The sequence below is a fragment of the Cetorhinus maximus genome, chromosome 21 (assembly GCF_964194155.1).
Source record: "Cetorhinus maximus chromosome 21, sCetMax3.hap1.1, whole genome shotgun sequence".
Classification (NCBI taxonomy): Eukaryota; Metazoa; Chordata; class Chondrichthyes; order Lamniformes; family Cetorhinidae; genus Cetorhinus; species Cetorhinus maximus.
This window is the reverse complement of record NC_135899.1, coordinates 60,211,386-60,238,359: the sequence shown is the minus strand read 5'-3', so window position 1 is coordinate 60,238,359 and position 26,974 is coordinate 60,211,386. Positions and strand designations below refer to the sequence as shown.

The 26,974-nt window shown below is 43.5% G+C and overlaps 1 protein-coding gene across 1 annotated transcript in view; it reads right to left on the bottom strand.

Annotated features, from left to right (window-relative positions):
- The window catches only part of csmd2 (CUB and Sushi multiple domains 2), a 1,856,113-nt gene that overhangs the window by 10,720 nt on the left and 1,818,419 nt on the right, over window positions 1–26,974 (bottom strand). Inside the window, exons 67-71 of the mRNA XM_078566065.1 lie at window positions 25,330–25,395; window positions 25,070–25,231; window positions 22,945–23,057; window positions 20,715–20,802; window positions 14,101–14,239 (exon numbers count right to left, since the gene is read on the bottom strand). Of these exons, the coding sequence (XP_078422191.1) occupies window positions 14,101–14,239; window positions 20,715–20,802; window positions 22,945–23,057; window positions 25,070–25,231; window positions 25,330–25,395 (568 nt within the window). The remainder of the gene's footprint in view (window positions 1–14,100; window positions 14,240–20,714; window positions 20,803–22,944; window positions 23,058–25,069; window positions 25,232–25,329; window positions 25,396–26,974) is intronic.

Genomic DNA, 26,974 nt, shown 5'->3' with positions numbered 1-26,974 from the left:
CACTGGAGACAATGGTGAGAATTTTCTCCCTGTTGGGCGGGCTGGTCGGGAGTGGGCGCAGACGACGACCGGCTCCGCGCCGCCATTTTATGTGGGCAGGCCAATTAAGGCCCGACCAGCGTGACGCATGGCCGGTAGCGCTCAGCACTGCCTGTGCGGGTGGGGGGAGGAGGGAGAGCCTGCGCTCTTTTGCGCACGGCGCAAAAAATCTACCTGAGGCACGGAGCTGCCTCAGGGAGGTTAAGTTCATATTTAAAGCTTGAAATAAAAAGAGATAACAATTATTCAGACATGTCCCCTCATGTGACAGAGTTATATGAGCTGGGACATGTTTATGAAGTGAGCAAAATTTATTTATTAGTTTAATAAAGCCTTCATGAAACCTCATCCCGCCCGTGGATGAGGTTTCATGAAAAACACGAAGGCCGCTTGGGCTCTTGGCCTGCCCGCCAACCTTAGGGCTGGACGGGCAGCGTTCATAACTACGTTAATTGGTCTTTAAGTAGCCTTAACAGGCCTTTGACAATGAAAGATTGGAATGACGCGTGGTGACGTCGTGATACCTGACATCACCGCGCGTCATTTTATGCGTTAGCGTGTGGGGCCCGCCCCCACATACCGATGTGAAAATTCTCCCCAATGTTTCACTATTTTTTCTATATCACTGTCTATACCTGGCCACCGGTATAACTTTGTGTGACTATTTTCATTGTCAAAATATCAGGTTGCGCACTATGAAGTTCTTCCAATAATGGCTCTCTTCCTTGCACAGGGATAACTACTCTTGCGCTCCATATTAAGATACTATCTTGACAACTCAGTTCGGACCTATGTACAAAAAATGGCTTTAATTCTTCAGGAACTTGTGCATTTGACCATCTTTGTAATGCTTGTTTGCGGAATCTTGCTAAAATTGGATCCCGATTTGTCCAATTCTTTATCTGTCTCAAGCAAACTGCTGAGGAGTCCAGGGCCTGAATTTTTAGATGGGCGGGCGGGCGCGATCGGCGGGCATGGGAACAGACCGCTGACTGCAATCAGCCCTCGACCTCGATTTCACGTTGGCTGGCCAGCCAGCGTGAAGCGTGTGCTGAGAAGCTCAGCGCTGCCAGGGCGGGGAACAGGAAGAGGAGGGGGGTCGCTGGCATTAACGTGGGCACAGGCCAGCACTGAGAGAAAGCTCCCTGAAGGCAGAGAGCTGCCTCAGGGAGCCGAAGACCTGAGAAAACAAAAATAAAGGTTTCCGAAGCTGAAAGAAAGTGCGCATGCATCATAATAAATCACCTGAAAATTTAGCTACTGAAAATGCTGTCCACAGAAATGTATTTCTATTTTATTTCATCTCAGAAAGCTCACCCTGTCCGTGGATGAGGTTTCATGGAAAATGTAAAGCCGGCCTGGCCGATTCACCCGTCTGCCAACCGTAAAGTTGGACGGACCATGAAAAATTGGAGTCAATTGCTCTGTTAATGGGCTCAATTGCCCTCTTAAATATCACGTGAGCATGGGATGACATCAGGGCATTCACCCATCCGATCAGCGTAAAATTCTACCCCAGAAAATTTAATGAAAGTACTACCTCGAGGCACTGGACCATGTGTAATACCATCGGGCAAAGGGAGACGACTGAGGGCGTCTGCATTTGCTACATGCACACTTGGATGATGCATAAAAGTGTAATCGTATACTGACAAAATTAAAGGCCATCTTTGAATTCTAGCATAGCCTATCGGTGGGATTGCCTTATCTTCATTAAACAATCCTAACAATGGTTTGTGACCTGACACCACGGTGAAGTGTCGACTGTGTAAATATTGATGGAACTTCTTTACTCCAAATGTGATTGACAAGCCCTCTTTTTCAATTTGCGAGTATCCTTTCTCAGCTGAAGAAAGGGTTCTGGATACTTATCCTACTGGCTTTTCAGCTTTGATTTCTGTCTTTTTTTGTGTTTGCCACAGGGTTTTGTCTCATCTTTCATTCTTATTTCTCTCTGGTGAAATCTTAACTTGGTTGAGTTCGGGGGTTAAGTTACCCATTTGCATTTTGGAAAGTTCCATGACTTTTAATGCCTCTTTTGGCTCCATCAACTGATTCTTCAGTTCTTCTGTTTCTTGTTTGTATCTTTGGGCTTCCTCTTAGAACATTGAACATTTTGCTTATTTTCTTCCAACTGTTTCTTCAGTTGGTTCAGAGTGGTTTCTGCATTGGTTTCGCTTCTTTTCACGATTTTCCCATGGAACCAACTCTGACCTGAGAGACCCTTGCTTCCTGTGAGGGTCCTTCGGTTCTTCTATCTCATTCCAAAAGACACCCACGTATTCCCTGTCAACTCAGGATTTCTTCTTGTCCTGACCTGAAAGATTTCTGACCAATTCAGTGTGATTTATTTCAACCACGGCCTAGAAGGCTAGGTCCTTCTCCAGTTACAGCAATTATTGGTAGCTGAGCCGTTTGTTGTCTGTATGATACAGGCACCTATATTGCTTCTCCTGTATATGTTTTTAACTGAGCTGTGGTCTTCTCCAAACTCAATGGCTGGGTACCTTCTCTGAGGTATTTAAAGATGTGTTCTCTCCCACTGTGGTCAATGCTCCTGCATCCACCTCCATGAGCAGAGGCTTTCTATTTACTTGAAGTGTATAAGTGATTGGTTCAGTTTTCCTGGTCTTCAGATTGCGTAGGGAATAAATGTCAGCCTCAGTAACTTCTGGCTCCATCCATAAGACTATAAGACATAGGAGTAGAAGTAGGCCATTCAGCCCATCTAGTCTGCTCCGCCATTCAGTGAGATCATGGCTGATCTGATAATCCTCAGCTCTACTTTCCTGTCTTTTCCCCATCACTCTCGATTCCCTTACTGATTAAAAATCTGTCTATCTCAGCCTTGAATATATTTAACCACCCAGCCTCTACAGCCCTCTGCGGTAAAGAATTCCACAGATTCACTACCCTCTGAGAAAATAAATTCCTCCTCATCTCTGTCTTAAATGGGCGACCCCTTACTCTGAGATTATGCCCTCTGGTCCTAGACTCTCCCACAAGGGGAAACAACTTCTCAGCACCTACACTGTCAAACCCCCTAAGAATCTTGTATGTTTCAATAAGCTCATCTCTCATTCCTCTAAACTCCAATGAGTACAGGCCCAATCTATTTAACCTCTCATAAGAAAATCCCTCCATCCCCTGGATCAACCTTCTCTGGACTGCCTCCAATGCCAGTATCTTTCCTTAGATAAGGGGACCAAAACTGTTCATAGTATTCTAGGTGTGGTCTAACTAGTGCCTTGTATAATTTTAGCAAGACTTCCCTATTTTTATACTCCATTCCCTTTGAAATAAAGGTCAACATTCCATTTGCCTTCCCTGTCACCTGCTGAACTTGTATGCCCTTAAGATGCCCCGTGCTTAGCACTGATTGGTCTATGCAGTCCCATAACAGTAAAAAATGGTTTAAGTTATAATCATTATAACAGTCTAATGCCCTTTCAAATGCTTCAGCTGAACCTGCCCACCACACTCTCAGACAGTGCATTCTAGATCTTCAATCACGCTGCGTGAAAACATTTTCTCGTATCGCTTTTGTTTCTTTTGCCAATTACTTTAAATCTGTGCCCTCTCATTCTCAATTCTTTCATGAGTGGGAACAGTTTCTGCCTATCTTCTCTGTCCAGACCCTTCATGATTTTGAATGCCTCTATTAAATTTCCTTTCAGCCTTCCCCTCTCTCAGGAAAACAGTTCCAAGTTTTCCAATCTATCTTCATAATTGAAGTTCCTTATCCCCCGGACCATTCTTATGAATCTTTTCTGAATTCTTTCCAATGCCTTCATATCTTTCCTAACGTGTGGTGCCCAGAACTAGCCACAATGCTCCAGCTGAGGCCAAACTAGTGTCTTATACAAGTTCAACATAACCTGCTGGCTCTTGTCCTCTATTAATAAAGTCTGGGATACCATATGCTTTATTAACCACACTCTCAACTTGTCCTGCCACTTTCAATGACTTATGCATATATACACCCAGGTCCCTCTGCTCTTACATGTAACTCATCTGCCCTTCCAAATGGGTCGTGTGGGATCAGATTCATTTTGCAATTGCTCAATAGACCATTCAAGAGGAAAATAAAATGATGTACTAAATAATTTATCTTCCCTCTGAAATGTTGAGTCCTAATGAATTTAAATTAGATCTTTGGCTGTACACGGTGGGAGTGAGCCAGCGGACTCAAAGGACCATGAAAACTAACAAATAAATATTTTACACCCTGTTTATATCAAATTTGTTGCTTTAATTTGATATCAGTAGCCAATTCTATTTGGGCAGATGAATGGATCATGCACATTTACATTGGCTTTCAGCTGAGCAGCTCGGCAGATACAGTACCATTGGTTTGGGCCCTTGCAAAATACACCATGGCCTGAATTTCCTGCTTGGCGTGCGTGCCAAGTTGGCAGGCCAGGAAGCAGACGTATAATCCGCTCCTGGACGAGATCGTGTTTCTAACGCGATTTCATACTGGGTGGCCAATTAAGGGCTGTCCAGCATGAAATGCGTCTTCTCAATGGTCGAAAGGGCCAGGCGGGGGAGGGAGCCTTTCCGGCACCAGGTCCAATGGCGACACGGGGGGGATTCAAAAGCAGCAGAGGCAGCTCCCTGAAGGCTGCCAGGGGACACGTTGTAGCTTTGGAGTTGTTTTGATGAAATTTTTTTTTTTGAGTCGCAATGCACCTGCTGGGCAAACCAGGCGGGAGGGCAAGTCTTAATAGAGGCATTCAAAATCATGAAGGGTCTGGACAGAGTAGATAGGCAGAAACTGTTCCCACTCATGAAAGGATTGAGAATGAGAGGACACATATTTAAAGTAATTGGCAAAAGAAATAAAAGCGATATGAGAAAGCTTTTTCACGCAGCGTGATTGAAGATCTAGAATGCACTGCCTGAGAGTGTGGTGGGCAGCTTCAGCTGAAGCATTTGAAAGGGTATTGAACTGTTATAATGATTATAAGTTAAACCATTTTTTACTGTTATGGGGATCATATGACTGTATAGACCAATCAGCCCTAAGCGCGGGGAATCTTGGCCCCCTGGTTCTCGGATGAATGCCTGAGAATCCTCATGGAGGAGGTCAGTGCCAGGTGGGACATCCTCATCCCCAGGGATGGCAAGAGGAGGCCACCACACCTGACCAAGAAAGCATGGGCTGAGGTGGCAGCCCAGGTCAGCAGTCATGATGTTGTACGCACGGCATGGCTGCAGTGCCGCAAAAGGTTTAATGATCTGCTGTGCTCGGCAATGGTGAGTACCGAGTTGGCATGGATCTGCGTGGAGCTGTGTTAATGGCTGGCCATCCCACCGTGATGCTCAGGGGTGTAAGAGTCTCAGTGCCAATTGTCAATGACATTGGCGCCGACCAAGGTGGTGAGCTCTGGCTGCTTGGCCTGATTGCTTTGTGGGCGAGGGCTACGATTCTGATGTGCCCTGCAAGGTGTTCCTTAGGTGAGGTTGGCCAGGCTGCAATGGCCATGCAGGTAGAGGGTGGACTAACCAATGCTCCTCTGTCCCTTCAGAAGAGAAGCCAGAACAACATAGAGAGGTCAAAGAGAGGCAGAGGCCCCCAAACCTGCTCATATTAACGAGGGATGAGATAGATGCCTTAGAGATGGAGTGCCAGCGCCCAGCTCAGTCCACCGGTAACGGAGGGGCAGGTGTCTCTGATGAAGGTAAGAGCGCAATGCACAAATGCGAAATTGTCCTTGTGTGTAAACATTGTTGTGTTGTCTCATCTGTAATGGAAACCTTAAGCCTGGAGTCCTCATTGTTCATTGAAAGACGATGGTCTGCATGAGATCTGTGTCGACCCTCAACACCGAGCTGGTGACTCTCATGGGAAGGCAGCTCCTGGAACAGAATCAGGGGTTCCTGGGGTTGCGCTAGGACCTGCCAGCCCTCACTCACAGTTAATGACCTCAGGAGGTTAGTGCTAGTATGAGAGGTGGATGAGGCACCTAGTATCTCTGCTAGGTGCCCGTCCATAAATGATGAGCAGGAGGTCCAGACCGACCTCACTTTGGTGCACAATCTACTCGTCATCTCTGCGGGCTCCTCTCATGATGCTCTGCACGATGGCAGCAGCTTCTCTGCCCCTCTGCCACTGACTGTGACATCTGATGAGGCCATGATGACTGAGGGTTGCCCAGCCATAGCACTACACGCTGCCTCCCAGGTGGGGCCTGCACTGCGGGCGGGGGGGGTTGTCTCAGCCGAGAGTGCGCCCTTTCGTGCATGCGCGTATAAGAGCACACTCATCTCCCTGAGGCTAAGTGTTGCTTCAGGGAGATCAGCGCCAAATTTAAAATTGTTAAACAAATGATAGCAAGGTTTCCCTGGCATGTCCCCACTCATGTGATACTGTCACACGAGTTGGGACATGTCCATAACTTTTATTGAAACCTTTATTAAATATTTAAATACCCTCATGAAACCTCATCCCACCTGTGGATGAGATTTCATGCTTTTTCTGAAGCCCGCCAGGGCTCCTGGTCTGCCCGCCGACCTTAAGGTTGGACGGGCAGGTCCATGAATGATGTTAATTACTTTTTCATTGGCCTCAATAGGCCGTTGACAGGTCGGCGGGTGCACAGCTGATTTGGCTGTGCCCCCGCCGACCTGAAAATGTAAATGATGCAGGGTGACGTCGGGGGTTCCGCCCAATGTCATCTCGCGTCATTTTACGCGTCGGCGAGTGGGCCCCGCCCCCACTTGCCGACCGGAAGATCCTCCCCAGTGTCTCAAATCCGGCTGTCCCAAACCTGGAGTCGCCTGAAAACCAGGCATTTTTAGAAGCCATGCATCAATGTTAATTGTTATTAAATGAGTAAAGTAACTTACTGGGACAATTCAGCTCGGTGCTGCGCTGGTGCGGTGGCGCACTGGGCTAGTTATTGGCTTTGTGCACTGGTCTTTTCCCGCACTTAGAATGGCCTGAGTGAGTCTTGACCCCATCCAGCTTCAGCCTTTGATCAGCCTTACTTACGGTTCAAGAAGGCAGCTCACCACCACCTTCTCAATGGCAACTAGGGATGGGCAATAAATTCTGGCCCAGACAGCAAAGCCCACATCCAGTGAATGAATAAAAAAGATACATTTTTTTATTTCAAATGTTATTTCTTCACTATTATGTACTTTTTTTCAAACTTAAATGAAAAGAAACATTCACTTGATTTCATGTGCCTCCTCTATGAAATGAATTAAGGTTCTGATTTCTTTTCTCCAAAAACCGGCAGGATCCCAAATCCGGCACGGACTCAGTACCAAGGTTGCCGGTTTTGAGACACTGGACCTGTACTTCATGGTATCGGTTTCTTGTTAGGAATGTGATCTCAATGCTGCTCATTCAAACACTGTGGTGGCCGAGCTGAAATTTCCCATATATCCTCTCTCAGCATTTATCCTGAGGGGAACGGGAGAACAGACAGTTGCAAGCAACAGAAAATGATGGAATAGTTTTGAAGTTTAAAGGATAGAATTGTGTTTTTATGCAGATTATTTTATCTCTGCATATCACAGAATCACAGAATTGTTATGGTGTATAAGGCGGCCATTCAGCCCATCGTGTCTGCACCGGCTCTCTAAGCATTTTAACTTAGTGCCAATCTCCTGCCTTTTCCCTGTAACCTTGCACATTGTTTCTATTTAAATAAGCATCTAATGCCCTACTGAATGCCTCAATTGAACCTGCTTCCATCACACTTCCAGGCAGTGCATTCCAAACCCTAATTACTCGCTGCGAAAAAGTTTTTTCTCACCTCGTATTTGCTTCTTTTGCAAAACACTTTAAAGCTGTGCCCTCTGGTTCTTGATCCATTTACAAGCGGGAACAGTTTCTCCCTATCTACTCTGTCCAGGTCCCTCATTATTTTGAAAACTTCTATCAAGTCTCCTCTTAGCCTTCTCCTCTCCAAGGAAAACAATCCCAACTTCTCCAGTTTTTCCTCATAACTGAAGTGTCTCATCCCGGGAACCATTCTCGTAAATCTCTTCTGCACTCTCTCCAATCTGTTCACATCCTTCCTATAGTGTGGCGCCCAGAACTGTACACAATACTCCAGCTGAGGTCTAATCAGTGTCTTATATAAGTTCATCATAACCTCCCTGCTCTTGTACTCTATGCCCCTATTAATGAAGCCTAGAATACTGTATGCTTTGGAAACAGCTCTCCCTACCTGTCCTGCCACCTTTAATGACTTATGTACATATACACCCAGGTCTCTCTGCTCCTGCACACCTTTTAGAATAGTGCCCTTTATTTTATACTGTCTCTTCATGTTCTTTGTACCAAAGTGTATCACCTCACACTTTTCCCCATTGAACTTCATCTGCCACCCATCTGCCCACTCAACCAATGTGTCAATGTCCTTTTGAAGTTTTACACTGTCCTCCTCACAGTTTACAACTTGCCCAAGTTTTGTGTCGTCCGCAAACTTTGAAATTGTCCCCTGCACACCAAGATCCAGATCATTTATATATATCAAGAAGAGCAAGGGGAAGTCCACTACAAACCTTCTTCCAGCCTGAAAAATATCCAATAACCATTACTCTGTTTCCTATCCTTCAGCCAGTTTTGTATCCACGTTGCTACTGTCCTTTTTATTCCGTGACCTATAATTTTCCTCACAAGTCTGTTGTGTGGCGCTGTATCAAAAGCCTTTTGGAAGTCCATAAACACCATGCCCTCATCAACCATCTGTTACCTCTTCAAAAAAACTCCAGTAAATTAGTTGGACACGATTTTCTTTTAACAATTCCATGCTGACTCTTCTGAATCAATGCACATTTTTTCATGTCACTCTTAATTTTACCCCAAATTATTGTTTCATCATTTTAATGTGACAAAAATAGAAGTTTAATGCAAATAGGTTTACCTGTGCCCTTAGATTAATTTGGATACAAAACAGATTTCAATTATTTTCTTAAGCATGAAATAGCTGCCCAAAGATGATTTGTCTGCCACACGGCCATTCAATCATTTGAGTTCATGTTAATTAGACTGTGTGAACTAAAGGGAGTTGGGGGTGTGGGGTGTGGAAGGGACAGCAAGATCCCACGATCAATGAATGCAATCCCTCAAAGTGGCTCTCCATAATGAACAGGAGGACCCATGCTATGATACTGCTGCTTTCATCTCCTAGGGATTTAAGGATATAAGAATTGTGGACCCTTCTGTAGTCTTAAGTGCTATTTCATTTCTTAAGGCTCTTCAGATTAGACTCCTTGACTACACGTTTTTATTGGACTCTGCACCAGATAGATATGACAGGATAATGCATTATTTCAAGAACTGGTTCAACTGGAAGAGATTGTACTAATTACTTTAGACTGCAATATTTTCTACCATTAATAGATCACCAATTGGTCTGTAGCATCCATTTTACCACCATCAGTGTTAGTTCTGAAAACAGGGCAATATCACCTCGACAGGTAGAATTCTATAGACGGAGAGCTAAAGAGACTCATTTCCGAACGGCTTACCAAACCTGTCAGGTTGTTTGAATAAAAAAACTATGTTTAAAAACCTGTGATGTTAACTATAAAACATCTACCTAGGAAAGATTTGGCTGCCAATTTCCATCATGTCTGCTTGAAGTTGAAATTACTTTTGAATAAGAAAATCAATCCTGGGGTTAACTTGCTCTGTGCATCAAAGCTAGCATACAAACTAACTGTGCGCTGAAGTGTAGCCATTTTGAGCAGCACAGCTAATGCAGCAGATGTTAAATTTTGCACATGCTGTTATAATTGCTACCAGAAGTGAAGAGTGTTAACTCATCTCAATGTATAAACAGCATGTGATAGTGTTTCTGTCTGGTAATGACCATTTGAAGGGTATCTCCACAAATTTCTAAGGTTCGACTTTGACCAAAAACACCTGCTCAGAACTGATCGTGATACTGAAGCAGCAAAAGGAATAGGAAAATAGTGAAAGAAAACTGGTATATGGGAGAGGGGGGGGAATCTAGTCAATACAGAATGAAAAGTAAAGAAAATCCAATGCTGTCCTGGTGGGAAATTATCCTACATGCTATGCTGGAAGCACCCCTTGTGGGTGTCCAGCGCATGCCTTGCCACTGAAGTCATGGTTATGTCACTGATACATTTTTTGCTTGTGCTGCTCTTTTTAGCGCCCATCTACCTCCACTCCCAGCCACGCTAGGGGCTCAAAATTCAGCTTCAAGTAAATTTTCAGAGGTCACACAGAGCAGGGCAAGCTGCTAGAAGAGGGAGCAGGAAGAGTTCTCAGCAGGATTGCACATCCATCCAGGGCATGTAAGGAGCAATTCTCCTACCTGAACCTCAGTGACGAATAATGTGTTGGACGCCTGCGCTTCAGTAAGTAGGTTCTCATTGAAACCTGCCACTTGCTGCAGCCACAACTGCATCTTCAGAGCAAGTCAAGGATGCATTGCCAGAGGCTCTGAAGGTGACTGTGGTAATGAACTTTTATGCATCTGGCTCCTTCCAGGCTGGACATATTTGAAACATCTCACAGTTTGCCACCCACTGTTGCGTATGGGAGGTCACTGAGGCTCACTATTCAAGAAAAGACAACTACATTTCATTCTTTCTTGCCAGAGACAGATAGGCTAGGTAAACACACAGCTTTATGAGGATCACAGGCTTCCCCTTGGTGCAGGTTGCCACATCGTTTTGTGGGAGGCGCATGTCAATTCTTAGATGCACTGCAACCAAAAGAAACCAAAAAACCAAAAAAACCAAAAGATTCCACTCCCTCAATATCCAGCTGGTGTGTGACCATACGCTCTGAGTCATGCAGGGTTCATGTCCTGTGTCCAGGCAGCTTTCATACTGCGGCTGTCTGCTTGTGCCAATTGCATGTGAGCCAACACAGCTACTGGGCAATGGCTATCTGCTGACCAATTGGCTGATGACTCCAGTGTGCAAATCATCTGACTCTGATATCATTAAACAGAACGCCAATTCCCCATTCACAAACAGTCCTATGCCTTACCTTCCCTCTGACACTGGCCATCACAGCATCAGCTTCACTACAATGCAAAATAAAAGCCAATGTATAAATCAAAATATGCCATTTTGCACTGAAAAGTCAACTAATCAGCCTTGCGTATTCGCCTATAATGCCTATCCTCTGTGTGCCTTTGCTTGTCCTCGTGCTCTTATGCTGAGGTATCACGATGGTTGCACCATGGTTGCTGGAAGGCTGTTGACTTTCAGTAGGGGAGACTACAGATGGCTTTGCAGAACGATTTTGAGCATGTCTATGCCTAGAAGGCCGGGCTTTAGATTGCAAGACCTTGGCATGGACAGCAGGAGCCTGGGCTGGCTGACAGACTATAACAAGGGCACTGGAAGTGTAGCAGTGTTGGGGAGGACAAACACTGACATCCTGAGAGAGGATAGCAGGCTCATCCTCCACAGAGGAACTGCCTCTCTCCCAGGATGATACATCAGCATTCCTAGTAATCTGTTACTCCTGTGACATCTAGCAAGCCCTTTTGAATTCTGGTATCCACAGCCCTGATGGTAGCTGTCTGAGCTTGCATCAGAACAGTCTCAGCTCATATGGCAGCTAGCTGATCTTGTATGACAGAAGTCTGAACTTCCACAGCAGCAACCAGACGTTTGATGGCTTCTGCTTCTGCTGCAATGGAAGCTGAGATATTGACCATTAGATACTGCGTCATAGTTGGGTCCACAACTGTGTTAATAGAGTGACCATGACATCCAAGCTGCAAAGGGTGGGTTCCAAGCTTTGCAAAAAACCATGTGCAAAGTTGATGCTGAACTCTTCCAAGTTCCTTGACACTGCATGCAGATATTCTGATACGCCTGCCAATGCACCAAATATTTTACTGTGTACATCCACTAGCCTCTTTCTGTAGCCTGCCTCATTGAAATCTTTATCCAGGTGCTCAGCAGGAGAACCTGTCATGTTCAATGGTTTAATTGATCTGTGTTTGAACATGTTAGTCTGTTCACTGATCTAGGTTTACTATGTTTGCTTGCTTAAGTCTGGATTGAGCCTTTGAGAGCAAAAGTAAACAGAACTTTCAAGGGAAAGAACTGTGAAGTCTGAGCTCTGGACATGTGTGGAGGCATCTTGTAATTGAAGAGATATGGTAAAGCACTATAAATAAATCTGCTTTGGACTTAGAACTAGTATCATATCTGCATTGCTCTGAGGTAAATCAGATATATAAGATATACAACAAACTGGTGAATAGACAACAGAACCCAAGTTTGGCCTTGCCACTGGTGCCCTGAACCTATGCTACTCTTGCCTCCTGCCCTGGCTGCAGGTCACTAATGTTGTTGTCTCACCCTATGATGTCCCACTTTCAAGCCATTATCAAAATTATGAGCAGTGTGAGAATCTAATCTGGTGGTTATGAGTGAGAGATTGAGTGACTGTATTCTTGCTCTTCCAACGCAGTCTTGCCAGATTATACCTCATGGCTATCCAAAAAAAGAAAGACACAAGGGTAGGATTGTGGTGAAGTGGTTGGGATGGGGCTGGGCGGTGGGGACGGTGATGGTGGTGTGGGGAAGTAGGAGTTGCATAGTTACACCATCTACAGTTTATAAATTAGAAGCGAGTTTGGATGAGGAGAAAGTGGGATGTGTAGAGTAGGATTTGGTATGAAGATACCAGCATCTTTAATGGTTTCAGCCCCACCACTGGCCATGGCTTCCACAATGGCTGCTCTAATGGTAGCAAGCAGCATCACCTTCATGGGGATTAAGGTATTCAGCTGGGCTTGTGCCCCACCGATTAGAACTTGCTGCCTCTGGTTGTGGGCCATCTTGTCCTGTGTGAGAGGGGAAGTATGTCAGTGATTATCATGCAATATTTTTGGGTGTTTTGGCTGTCATGATTAAATAGCTGTCAGTATATGTAAGCTGTGAGATGCAAAATGTGATGCTTGCAGCAGTGCTAAGTGTATGCAGGTAAGGTGAAGCTATGATTGTTTGGTATAAGTCCTGATTCATTGAGTATTGTTGGTAAGTGAGAGACAGGGATCTGATGCATTGAGCAGCGTGTGAGGTTGTTGGTACGGCCAGTGGGATATGAGATTTGATGATGCCTTCACTGACCTTGCCCCCTTGTGTGAGGACACTGAACTCTTGGTGTCGCTGTGGCTCTTGGCATTGATTGTCACAATGCTTTGTCTTCACTGCCTTCTGAAAGTTTGTCTGGTGGTGGGGGGGCGGGGGGGGGGGGGGGGGGGCGGCGTGTGGGGGGAGGTGGGGTGCCTTCTGGCCCCCTGAGGATAGAGCACATGTGTCCTTCTCCTGTCAGAGAATCTTGGAGTCAGCTCTCTCCCATACTTTCCCATGTCAGAATCAGTTGCAGAATGACTTCCAGCACCTGCTCCAGCCACAATAGACCTTCTCTTTAACAGGTGCAGGAGGTGCAGGTTGGTTTTAAGTAATGCAGGCTGTTCTGGCCTTTCATGATTTTGGACTCTCTTTTGAGACTTGTAGTCACTCAACAGTGCAGTCAGCATGTTAATTGGCAGGCAGCACAAAGCTGATGTGTTGCCTGCATCGGGAGTAACAAACATGTGTTAATCCAGCACTGCACTCCCCATGCTATCAAATTTTGTCCCCATTATGTCATTCTTTAAATAAAGCAGACAATGGGATGTTTCTAATACTCATGCTGATGAAGGTTGGTGCTGGAATAGGCATTTGTCCATTTTTTCAGGCAGTTTCAGCATCAAGCTACCCTGGGTCAAATACAGCGTGTCCACATCCAAAGTCTAGCTCCTTGCCTGTCTCAAACTCAGGAAAATGTCTTTCTGTTTGTTATTGTTTCAGGGGATGTGAGCGTCACTGGCAAGGCCAGCATTTGTTGCCCAGCCATCACTGCAACAGTGTGACATTTCAATTTTTACATCAGTCACCCTCATCCCCCCCCAAATAAGATCATGAATTTAGTGGTAACAGTGACAAGTTACAATTCTTTTACTGTGAACTCGGAATTCCTGAAGTGGCTCATTTGAACAGGCGCATCAGAATCAGGACAAACCTGGTCAAATCTGCCCATCCAGCACTTACCTGTGTTTGTAGAGATACAGTATAAATCCCGCAGTTATCAGGGCAAAGAAAGGCACAAGGATGGCAACGGCAACCGAGCTGCTGCTGGTGCTAAGGTGGTGCCCTATGGAGTCCGTACCAGCTTCTAGCATGTGCAGATCTGAATAAGACATAAAATAATGTATATGTTCAAGAATAGGGCTTAAAAAGCAACTGCAAAAGGAAGACTATGTAGAAAGGAACTTACTGAGAATGCCATCTCTGTGTAAACCCATGAGCAGCAACAGAACTTTTCTTATTGATATATGTTTATATTCTTTGGAGCTTACTGGAGTAATATCCAAAGTCTCAGTGATAATAAGACTTCTCATAAATACTACAGAACAGCATATCTGACAAATCCCCTTATTATTGCTGAACCTCATATTCCATATTAACCCGATAGACCTCCAGATGTCATGCACTGAAAGTAAAAACTTCCTGCAGAACCCCAAAAGGTCAGGTCACAAGCTGCTTACTTTCCTATATGTTTCTGACATGTAATGTGGAATTAATTCAGCCCTATTTACCACTACCTTACAAGAGACGGTCTCGTGAATATGCTGTAACCAATGTATTATAATGGGCATTTTATAGGAAATGCTAAAAGTTCCACTCTGGAAATTGTAGGCATATTGTTGCAGTACATTTTTCACTTGGCAAGAACTTGCTGTCAAAGTAACAGCAAAGCTAATGGCACTCAATGTTATTTATGTGTAAATTGTACAACAACTTCAGGCAAGAGACAGATCTGCTGTTAAACGTGAACATCCAGAATTTGCTGTCCGAGATGCCCCACTCCACATTGCACCCTAACATAAGCCTCTCTGTTTTTTCTCAGAACTTGCAAATGCTCCTTAAACTCAGCACAGAAAGTTAAGGCATGTCATTAGAAGTGGAAGCACCCTTTTTGATCTTGTGATAAGTATTAATGATACAAATCAATCTCACCAGCACGGAACATTATTTATTACAAGTGTGGGGTCCCATTTTTTGGGGAGGTATGAAAAATGAAAAATTTTACATCAAATTTTTCTTTCTTTTCCTCCCTCTCTTCTGTTTCTCTTCATCCATGCTTTCATTCCATCTATTTTTTTTAAAACCTGATTTGACATTGAATTAATAGAATTACATCGAATAAACAGCAGAGAAAACAACAATAATAAAAACAGAAAATGCTGGAAAAACTCAGCAGGTCTGGCAGCATCTGTGGATAGACAAACAGAGTTAATGTTTTGAATCCATATGCCTCTTCTGTGTTTCTCTCTCTACAGATGCTGCCAGACCTGCTGAGTTTTCCCAGCATTTTCTGTTTTTATTTCAAATTTCCAGAATCTGCAGTATTTTGCTTTTATCTTAGAGAAAATAACCACTTGGCCTAGCTAGCCCATGCCAGCATTTATGTTCCATTCGAGCCTCCCCTATCTTTCATCAATTAACTCAATCAGTCTAGACTTCTTTATATGATTAACTTCAACACTGCATATGGTAGTGTGTTTCAAACTCTCACTCTCTCAGGGTAAAAAAGTTTCTTCTGAATTCCCTATCTGATTTCTTGGTTACATTCATGGCTTCCAGCTTTGATTTCCCCTATAAATGGAAACACTCTCTGTCCACTATACCAAAATTTTCAAATTTATAAAGACTTCTATAATGTCACTCCTCAGCCTTCTCTTTTCAGGAGAAAAGACACACAGCCAGTTCATCCTTTCCTGATAGATGTAACCTTGTAAATTTTCTTTGCACACTCTATTGCACCTCCATACTCTTTGGTAATCTGACAGCCAGATTGCACACTACCCTAAGTGTAGTCTAACCCCCTTCTTAAATTCAACTTCATTCTCAACCCTCATATAGTGTTTATTTCCCAATCATTAAATCTCCTTGGTGGAGAAGATACCCTATTGGTTGCCCTGTTCACGTCCTAGATGCACACTTCCCTTCACTGTGCTGTTACCATCTCACACTTCCGCAACTTAGTGAACAAAAATGTTTTCACCTGATGGGTACAGGGGCAGGTCTAAGTAAGGGTGAATGCTGTCACCTGCCCTACTACAGCAAACTCAAATACAGGCCCAATATTTCACTTTCATGTTTTTGATTTTGATTTTTTTCTTTCCTTTGATACCTATTCCATCTACCAGGGTAAATAGAGCAGCCAATTAGGGCCAGTGAGAGACTATTTAGGTACAGGATGCCGCTGCCTCCGTATAGATCTTCCCAACATTAAACAGAGACTCTGCTGAGGCTGAAGCCCAGCAGGGATCTGGAGGCAGCCTCCCAGTGGAGGCTGGGGAGCCATCAATCCCTCCCTTGTGAAGCTGCAGGGATCACAGTGCCACAGCTGTGGCCACAAGCAATCTGTGGAGGGGTTCCTCTTCCACAATGATTGTCCAACAGCTGTGGTTCTTCCTTATTTCAAAATTTCCTGATGTCTTCAGGGTGTGCCTCCATCTTGAGGTGCCCTAACTGCCCCCTATATGCTTCAGCAGCGCCCACCTCTCCTGGTGGGGCTGCTGCCCATACATATCTTTGGGCCCCCCACCCACCGTCCTTAATTGGTCAGTGAACACAGAGGTGGCCTGTTAATTGGCCACCTGTTGGAAGATTGTGCAGGCAGCCAGACCATAGACAGCATTGAGAATGGGACCCAGAAATGATCCCTATGCCTGAGTATCTTCTCAGAGCAGAAGATTCTGCCTGCTAACCCCTGTTTCTCTCTCACAGATACTGTTAGAGCTGCTGAGTATTTCCAGCATTTTCTGCTTTTCTTTCTTTGGTGCATTACCTCCCATTAGTCCGTCAAACACATGTGCACTAAATACAAAACCAGGCTGAACCAGTTCTTTCAGAGATATTTGGGTCAATTTTCATGGATTGGTACAAGTCAGTTTAAAATAGTTGAGAACTTGCACAAATTTCCCTGGAAAAGTGATGTACAAACAGCAGTTAAATTGCATGCCTTGAATAATTATTTGCAGCTCCAGGAGCAGATCAAAATGGATGGAGGGTATGCAGTTGTGGTGGGAATAAAAAGCTGCATGTTAAGTGCAATTTGCAAGGGTGTGTATGATTACAGGGCGTGTCAAAAATCTGGAAGGCTTATGGGAAAATTTAAGAGGCATAACAACTCTCAGTCATTTTCGCCAAGGCTGAAAGAGCAGGGATAAGAAATGCCAATAAGTATAAACTTATAAAGTACAAATGAAGAAAGGAATGCAAATATACAGGCAGTTGACACTGCAGGCCAGTACCTGAGCCTCCTCTTTGATGAGTTAAGGAATGGTGGTTGTGAGTTTAGTTGCCCTCTGAGCCACACCACAGTCCATAGGTCCCCACTGCAGCATCCCTTGTACAAGGTGGAGATAGGCGTGAAGCTGCAGCTAACTGATACTGGCACTGGCTGTGCCAACTCTATGATGCATGTTAGTATAGGTATGCTGAGATCATTAGCTACGACTGCATCTGCCTGCTTGTTGATCATGTGAACATAATTCCCAAAGTCAGATGATGTGGTTGGTGAAAAATTTTTGGCTGTGACCTATTACCAGAAGGTGGTGGCAGCTCACCACCACCTTCTCAAGGTCAACTAGGGGTGGGCAATAAATGCTGGCCCAGCCAGCGAAGCCCACATCCCCGGAATGAATTTTTAAAAAAAATCAGGCTCTGGAGGCTGATGATCACCCTGGCATGTCTTCTTTCATACTGTACCACATAAAGCATGACATGCATATTTATTGCTGGACTTACCTACACTCCAATTTCACAAGGCAGGAGCTGTATTAGTGGAAGCCCATTGATCCAGAAGGATCAATGAGTAACTAGACTGATCAAATAATAGGCCAGATTTTACTATAGCAGCATTTGTCAATAGTTAGGTTTGTCCTGCATCCTTTAGATCAAAGTATTTTTGCTCTCAAAATTGCTGAAATTGCAAGTTGACAATGGCACAGGAAGGGAAACCAGGGCATCTAGGGTCTGAGTGAAAGTGGTAACGAATAAGTCATCTCCTTAACCGATGAGATTTAAACATGAGAAAATAAACAGCGGAAGGACTGAGGATGAAGGTGAACCAGAATGGGTGAGTTCATTGTCAAATCTGGTACAGAAAGATAAATAGAATGAGGAAAAAAATTGGGCCTAGAGTGATACAGAAAAAGAGACAGAAGGAAAGCAAGAAAAAAATTACGTACTTAAATCTCCCAGGAAATTTAAAACACCCAAAGGAATGAGACTCCATGTTTGTAAAGTTATTTTTGGGCCAAAATAGGTGAGAGGCAGTCATCAACAAATATTGCATTGTGAAAAGGGTACGTGTGCTCCTAATTACTAACCATGATTACTTTGGGGAGTTTAGTTCAAATCTACCAGAGAGGTACCAACAACTTCATGATACTTAGCGCGTTATGCAAAGCTAATGGTGGAGTGGCGCAACTCAGACAGGCATTTTGGATATGGTGCATCTGATCTTGCCTCAAGTTACCATACCATTTATGCATAAAGAATGAGGCCTCTCAGTTATGTTGACAGAAAATTCTAGCCCAATATATCTGGAGCAATGTTTAGGTGTGAGAATGCTAAATGTTGATTAGAACTTTTTAATCATACAGCAAGGATTTCACAACGGAAAGGCTATTCCAAAGTGTAGTTGGCAGATTTGTCAAACGCCACTTTTGAGAGGGAATAAATGTGCCCTGGCAGTCAGTACAAAATAGGTGATAGCAAATCAACAGCCTAATTTGCATTTCCCTAATTTCCTTCAAGGTAAATCAAGCAGAGCATAAAATTGACTACCGATTCACTACCATGAAAGCAAAATACTGCAGATTCATCTGAACTGGCAGAAAGATCATCAACCTGAAATGTTAACTCTGTCTCTCTCTCTCCACAAATGCTGCCTGAGCTGCTGAGAATTTCTAGCATTTTATGTTTTCATTTCGGATTCACTGCCTTCTGTTTCACGCTGGTGACTAAAATGAACTCACACCCCAAAGCTTGCAACTCCGATTATAACTGGAAAATGCAAGCAACATATTTCACTGAGTTTGCAACCTGTCATAATTACTTCACATAAAAATCACCGATTTGCAGTGATTTCAGCTTTGCTCTCTGATGGATTTTTCTAGGCGAAACCTTACATTAAAAAAATCTTTGAATCTGCATTTCATTACCACTGGATGTCCCAAGGCACTTGCCAGCCAATGGCATACTTTTGAAGTGTGGTCACTGTTGTAACGTAGGAAAAGCAGCAGCTAATTTCTATTCAGTAAACTTCCACAAACAGCAAGATAATAATGAGCAATTAATCTGTTTTTCTGATGTTCATTGAGGGATAAATATGGGCCAGGGCACCGGGGATAGCTCCCCTTCTCTTCTTCAAAATAATGCCACACAATCTTTTACATCCGCCTGAGAGGGTAGGTGGAGTCTCAGTTTAACATCTCATCCAAAAGATGGCACATCCGATGGTGCAGCACTCCTGCAGCAAGTACTTCACTACAATGTCAGCCTCGATTGGTGTGACAAAAAGTGGCACCTGAACCAACAACCTCTGACTGAGAGGCGAGACTGCCACCAACTGAGCCTTGGCTGACATAAATTAAGCCAATTTACCCCCTGTGCATATAGTTTTGCTGGAATAAGGTAATAAAAACAAAAATCATCAGACAGATTAACTTGATGCACCCATCTTTATTGGTAAGAAATTTTCAGCAGTAACATCTCCTGGGATCTCAGAGGCCACTTCTTGGTGAAGCTGCTTCGAGTTTCAGGCTTCCTCACTTGGATTACTTAATTGGCAAGCGGGCGTTTTGTTAACTACTATCAGAAATGCCTTGTCAGAAAAGCCAAAAGGATTTAATCCTATGGATTTTGAAACTGATGGTGCAGGATTACAGGGTTACATTCTGGGACACTTATCTGCTTGAAAGTCTGCAAAATTACAATACTACAGGGCAGACGGCCCAACTTTCAAACTCCCAATTCAGTGATGTATTATTAGAGTTGTTAATGCTTTGTCTCTTAGCTATCTAGAATTCTCCATTTAAGTGAACACCATTGGGGCACTTCTTTTCCCCCTACTTTTAGTTCTTGGTGGGGAGCGTTGCCTTTTGGGAGTACAGATCAAAAATTTGGGCATTTATTAGAAGCAATTTTCTAACCATTTAAGATGAATGGTTGGAGCATCAATTGCAGTGCCTATCTTACATTTCTGACAAACTCCTAGTGGTCAAGAATCCCTGTCAGAATCAGAAGTCAGAAATAAACCCATTCTGGCCTCAAAATTCCCAGGGGTTCTTGTGATCTAGTGTTGTGTCTTTAGCAAGAGACTGGTAAAACCACCAATGGAATGGCACAAAGGGATGAAACAGACAGCTGTGACATCTCCTTGGGGTTTCTGCCAGTCATCTGACAAAGTTATGATGGGAGACTGGGAGAAATGCCATTGAATTTAAGGGCCAATAATTTCATGTCCAGGTAAAAAAAAAATCTTCCATCAGAGTTAGCACTGATAAGCCCAATACAAAATGCAAAGTTACGTAAATGATCGCGAACCATTAATTCTCTAATTAAAGTGGAGAAGAAAGAAACATTACCTATTCTTTGGAGACCGAACTGCCCGAAGTCCTTGCCTTGCACGAATCCTTGGTATACAAACGTGCTGCCTGAAGCCTCTGCTGAAACCTGAAAGATAATTAATGAGGTCAATTGTCTCATCAGTAACCCAGTACAACCAGGATAAATGGGGAAGGTGGCCCCTGAATTTCCTTCCTGCAACAGTTCCTCGATGGAGTAGGATTTCCGCTTGTCTGATTTACACTCCCCAGGGTCTCTAGCATTTGCATATTTTGGGCCATACCCATGTCACTGATGGTGCAACTAAAAGAACCAGCTTAGGTGAAGGGGAGGGGTATGGGAAGTTGCTGTGGCAACCTCTGGCCAGTGTTAAATGGGTCAACAGCGTCATCCAAGGAATACAAACAAGCAAAGCAGAGTCCCTATTCAAATAAACAGGTTGATGAAGAACATTAATCAATCTACAATTGACTACATTAGAGAAACTGTTTTTTTTAAACTTAAATTGCCTTTCTCAAGGGCAATTAGGAATTGGCAATAAATGCTGGCTTTGCTAATGAAGCTCACATCCCAGGAGCAGTAAAAAAACACTGCCTCTCCCAAAACCCTGACCAACTCTCTACGTTAGTGATGTATTTAACTGACAACTCCTTGTGTCCCAGGTTATTGCATCTTGAGTTTCTCTGTGCTTCCATTAGGTTGTGCTATTTCCCTGAAATCAGCCAAACCAGTGCAAAAAAATCTACCAATTTCAAGCACACATTACATTGTGGGAAACTCAAATTTCTAGGGTCTATTGTGCTGATTTAAAAGGCATCGCACTGGAAGCTAGCACTGACCACACCCCCAGATAAATCAATCACCATGGCACGGTTCCATTAATTGCATTGTTTACTGGCCTTCAAAGAGGCTCTTAAAGTTAAGCTTCATTTTTAGTCACAGTTCCACGAGTAGGCAACTTTTAAAAGCATTTTATAAAACGCCGTTTTCTCAAAAACTGAATGCTGTCCTCCAATAAAACCGGGAAATGTATAATCTTTTAAAGTCATTTTCAGCTATTTAAAATCATGTTCTCATAGTGATGGTCAAGACACTTATTAAAATGGCTATTTATTCTGATAAACCTTTCGGAGCTGAATTAATAAAACTGCACCATGATAACACTCTTAAATACATCAAGGAATCTTTCTCATGGAAGAAAGGAAATTCTAAATTGCTGTTCGTAAAACTAGCAAAACTTTGAATGCAATTTGTGCCTGCATGCTGTTTGTTCCCAAATGTATCATCCGACCCCTTATGTTTAACATTGCATTATCAGAAATGTGGAAACTTACAAGTCTTTAAAAGGTGGGACTTCAGGGAATAATGGCCATATAAAGGCAAATGGAATTCTAGCTTTTACATAGGAAGCAAATCAAGGAAGTGATAATGAATACTAGATTGGTTAGGCTAGAGTTGTGGTTCTAGGCACCCTATAATAAAAAGGGCGTTAAAGATGTGAAAAGATACAGCAGAACATTCACTAATACGCTATCAGGGATAAAATGTCATAGACATTCAGAAACACAAGAAAATTTACCTTTTTTCTTTTACTAGAACAGAGAAGATTAGGAGAGAACCTCAGCAATGTTTCCAAAATTGTGAAGTTAACTCACAAAAGACTTATTTCATTGCTTGGCAAAACAGTAACAAGGAGGCACTAAAACTATTATGTCTGGAAGGTCAAATGGAGAAGTTAAAAAGACAGATGCCGACAAGTTTGCATTTATATAGTGCCTTTCACAACCACTGGACACCTCAAAGTGCTTTCCAGCCAATGAAGTACTTTTGAAGTGTCACCGCTGTTGTAATGCAGGAAACGCAACAGCCAGTTGACCAACTTGCATACAGCAAGCACAAACAACAATGTGATGATGACCAGGTAATCTCTTTTTGTGTTGATTATTGTGGGGTAAATATTAGACTGGATACCAAGGATAACTCCCCTGGCCTTATTCGAAAGACTGAATTTAAATGCATTTAAGTTTTAAGTCTGAGTTAAAATAATAGTGTCACTTTTTATTCCAATTTCAATTTCCCCAGACCAGAAGTGCTACACAGTGCTGACACTCAGCACCATTACCTTCCAGAGTGAATGACATTTTCCCATTTTTCTGTCCAAAGTGTCTCAAGCACTTAATCTGCTTTGCTGCAATATTTTAACAGTGACATTTGGAGACTGAGAAAGCAAGACACCCTGTCACTACTTACATATCCATCCAGTGCCAGGTTGTCATTCTTAAATTTGTGCACAAACATTTCGACAGGACCACGGATCTTATGAAGTTCAAGAAGAAGGTGGTGTTCTTCCTTTTTGTAGAAACCTGAAAGGTATTAGCACACTCACAATGAGGTAAGAGTTATTTAATAATTCAGTTTCTCTTTGTCTTGAAACTGTTCATAACTAGGAAACAAGGGATGAGGTTAGTCACACATGCTGGATTTTAAATTAAAAAACTAAGGCAAATAGTCCTGACCCACTGTGCAAGGTGGCGTTAGGCTTGAAGAGAAGATGGGGTACTTTGGGAAATAAGGATTAAGTGATGTCAAGCTTGGAATGTTGAAACCTGGAGATTGTGTGAGTGTAAAGCTAAGGGTGCTAAATACTTCTGCAAGTTTGAGATCATGAGAAAAATTGAGTTTGAATAGAAATAAGTATTGCTGTATGGAAGATTCTGGACTGTCTGAATCAATGTACATTTTAGAGATGATTCAGTTCTCTCAGCTGGCAGTGGTGCTGGTGACAGCATATCTCAATTTGCCAGTCTGTGGTTTCCCAACTATTAACTTCAATGAAACACTGATTTCCTGATCTGTTCTTCTGCTGGGTGAGGCTCAGTGCCAGGATCAAAAATGCATAAAATCAATGCTATGTTTTATGCAGTTGCAGGATTAATGAAACGAAATTGACTTTTGTTGGCAAAATGAAACATGGTCATAGCCACACTCAAATTTTCTTTTCATTGACTTCCAGTTTATGTGCCTATCAGCAACCCATTCTAAGCTCAGCAAACAGTGCATGCTCACAATGGGATCCATAGTGCCATTAATGCTTTAGTATGCCTACAAAGAAATGCTGAAGTAGCAAACAGATGCATTTTCTACATTTACCTTGAGGATAAGCTGTGAAAAGCAGTACACAGCGATTTTTTTTCCTGTCACCTTATCTTAACGTTTTATTGTATTCCCTTTTTATCCAGTGAGTGGAAACATTTCTGCACTGAGACAGCAGGACACCAAACTACTCACATAGTTTCTGCTTGAGCTAAATCCTGGGAGATACACAAGGCCAAACTCTTGCTATCTCTGGTGAATAATGGATGTAAACCATCATTCGATCTGTGGATTGCCGTTTAGACATAGAGTCTCAATTCTAGGTCAACTCCGTGACTACACATATTTTCTAAAGCTACACCTGAGCTTGAGCTTCACTTCTGAATAAAATGAAATGGTCACAATTCACCTTAAAATTAAAGGTATTTTTCAACTTATAACAGAGAAACTTTTAGATTTTACGGAATGAAAGAGCCAATTTCCCCTCTTTAGGAGTGGGCAGTTATTGCTGCGACACATTGGGAAGGATTTTGGGTTGGGATCCTGACATCAGTGTCAAATGGGGATGACAGCTCTGCACTGTGTGGGAACAACCCATCCGGCAGGAATTTTCCTCGAATTAGCCAATTAGTGGCCAGAGGACAGGCTCACCATCCAATTAAGTATGGCGGTTGGACTTGTGAAGCTGGAGGGCCAATAAGGTGCCTTCAGCTCAGAAGAAGCCCCAGCCTACACTGCAGATAAGAGAGCAAGAGTGCTCTCCAACTTTTTAATCTCTATATTGAAAGTGAATTTAGCAGCCAGGCTACCATTTGGGGGAGTCATTCCACAGGGTTGTCCACATCCACAGCTGAACTCCAACAACTGGCATCTCAAAGCCTGCCTGGAGCGCTGGTCCCCTGGGTAGCTGTCTCCAGGTAGCTGGCTTACTCCCTGACACCTTGGGGGCCTGGGGGCTGACTGAAGAATTCCAGTCGGTCTCTGACAACAGGCGTTAGGTGGTTCTAACAACCTATAATTAGCTACCTGTCGTAGGCAGGTAGCCCTGCCACTCCATTCCTGCCTCAGGGAAACGGCCGGTGGAGGGATGGTGCTGGGAAACCTGACAAGGGCTACAATTCCTGCCCATTATATCCTATCAGAGATGCCTTGTGGGGGTTTCCTGTGTTTATAGAGAATGGATGTACAATTTTGTTACATGATCTCCTGGTGTTGTAAACGTAGCTTGCAATGAAACATACAAACTTGACCATATAGCCCTCAGTGGTTATATATCACCTACCTGTTAATCTAAGCTCCACTCCGCTCTGATCGAGAAGAGTTGCCTTGACTTGACTGGTAGACAGGTTAAAACTGTTAATTGTTAACATGACTGGCTGCCTCTTCCCAAGATACTCATAAGAACCTTTCCAGAGGGAATTCTGAGCAAAGACATTGGCTGGAACTGCGACAAGGACAGAAATAGAATTATAAGCAGCCCTTCACATGAACAAGGTCTTTGAAGGTTTAATGTTCTAGTTTGTATCACTGTCGTGAACTCACTTGAAAGTTTGGTACTTGGTATTTCCTTGACTGTTCCAACTGGTCTCCCACTAGGCCTTGTGTCTGCTAAACAAACCCAATAAGAAAAGTTATGGTTGTTAACAACAAAATAACTAAAGTGAAAGTAGATTAAGCAAGGCAGCTGGCAATGAGTTTACCAATTGAAAGATTTAGTCCAAAGCTTATGTCATAAACTTGGTCCTTCCTCTAAGGAAAGGATTCTGACAGAGCATTGCTACAGACTGCTCTGTATTGCTGATGGCATCAGAGAGGGAGCTTTGGAGATTACAGAGGATGATAGCACAAAGGTGCAGATGTTTTAGCCAGAGGTTAGATCAAAGTCTTTACCATCTTAACAAACAGGGTTTGGACCTTCATTAACGAGGATGACTTACTTTCTGCTGGCATTTAACAAAGGAAAATGATGCACCCATTAAAAGCCACTGACGAGCTACATTTGACATAAAAATAACTGTGTTTTGTAGCTAAAGGAAAAATTTTCACGATGGCGGGCAGATGGGCATGCGCCCGATCCACTCGAGCGTAAAATGACGCACATTGACGTTGGGCGAGCATCCTAACATCAATGCGCAGTCAAGCGATATTTCGGTCGGCAAACGCACACAAGAGTCGGCAGCATGCCCGCCAACAATTAAAAGGCCTATTAAGGCCATTAACAAGGTCATTAAAAGTAATTTTTCACTGCTCGTCCAACCTTTTGTTGGGTGGGCAGGTGAAAAGGCCAAGCGGCCTTTGCACTTTTTAGGAAACCTCATCCACGGGTGGGATGAGGTTTCCTAAAGCAAATAAAAATAAAATAAAAATGTTAAAATTTAATTAATAAGGTGTCCCTGCTCATGGGACAGAGTCACATGTTTTATAACATTTTTCATTTCTTTATTATTATTTTTTAGAACTCTTCATCTCCTTGAGGCACCTCTGTGCCTCAGGGAGATTATCAAGCACGCACTCACGCGCATGCAGGAAGTTCGTGCTCGCCCCCCTCCCCCTGCCCATACAGGCAGCGCTGAGGGCTGCTGCTCGCATTTCACGCTGGGCGGGCCTCAATCGCGGGCAGCGGCCGACTTTTCGCTCGCCCCCACCGAGCCCGCCCGACAGGGACAAAATTCTGCCCCAAGTTTACAAAACCACCAAGAAATCGAGGCACCGACACCAGCTGCATGCTGTAATGCCTCATTTAAAACAACCAAAAAGGTAATAACTTCCAATAAACAACCAGAACTGTAGAACAGTTACTCCAAATAACCATATTGGCTAAAATGGGTTTATTGGCACTGATTTGCAATGATTCAATTGCCCCATTTAGTGTGCAGCACTTGCAAATGTGGTTCTATGACAGGTGGGGTTCGAACAATAACTGGAAACTATGCCAATGTCACATGATGTCAGGTCACAGGGACCTTCACCAGCATGTAAAATTAGCATTAAACAGGCAGCCAGTACAAATATATGTGCCAGACATCACAGCTGTTAATGCTTCAGGTCAAGGAAACACTAATGAAACTACTGGGCAGAGTTTTGCCTGTCCCGGGATGGTAGGCTAAGAGCTGGGAAAGTTACATCATGTCCTCTGTTCCTGCCACTGGGGAAGTTTCCCACTGCAGGCCAGCATTCAAATTGGCTG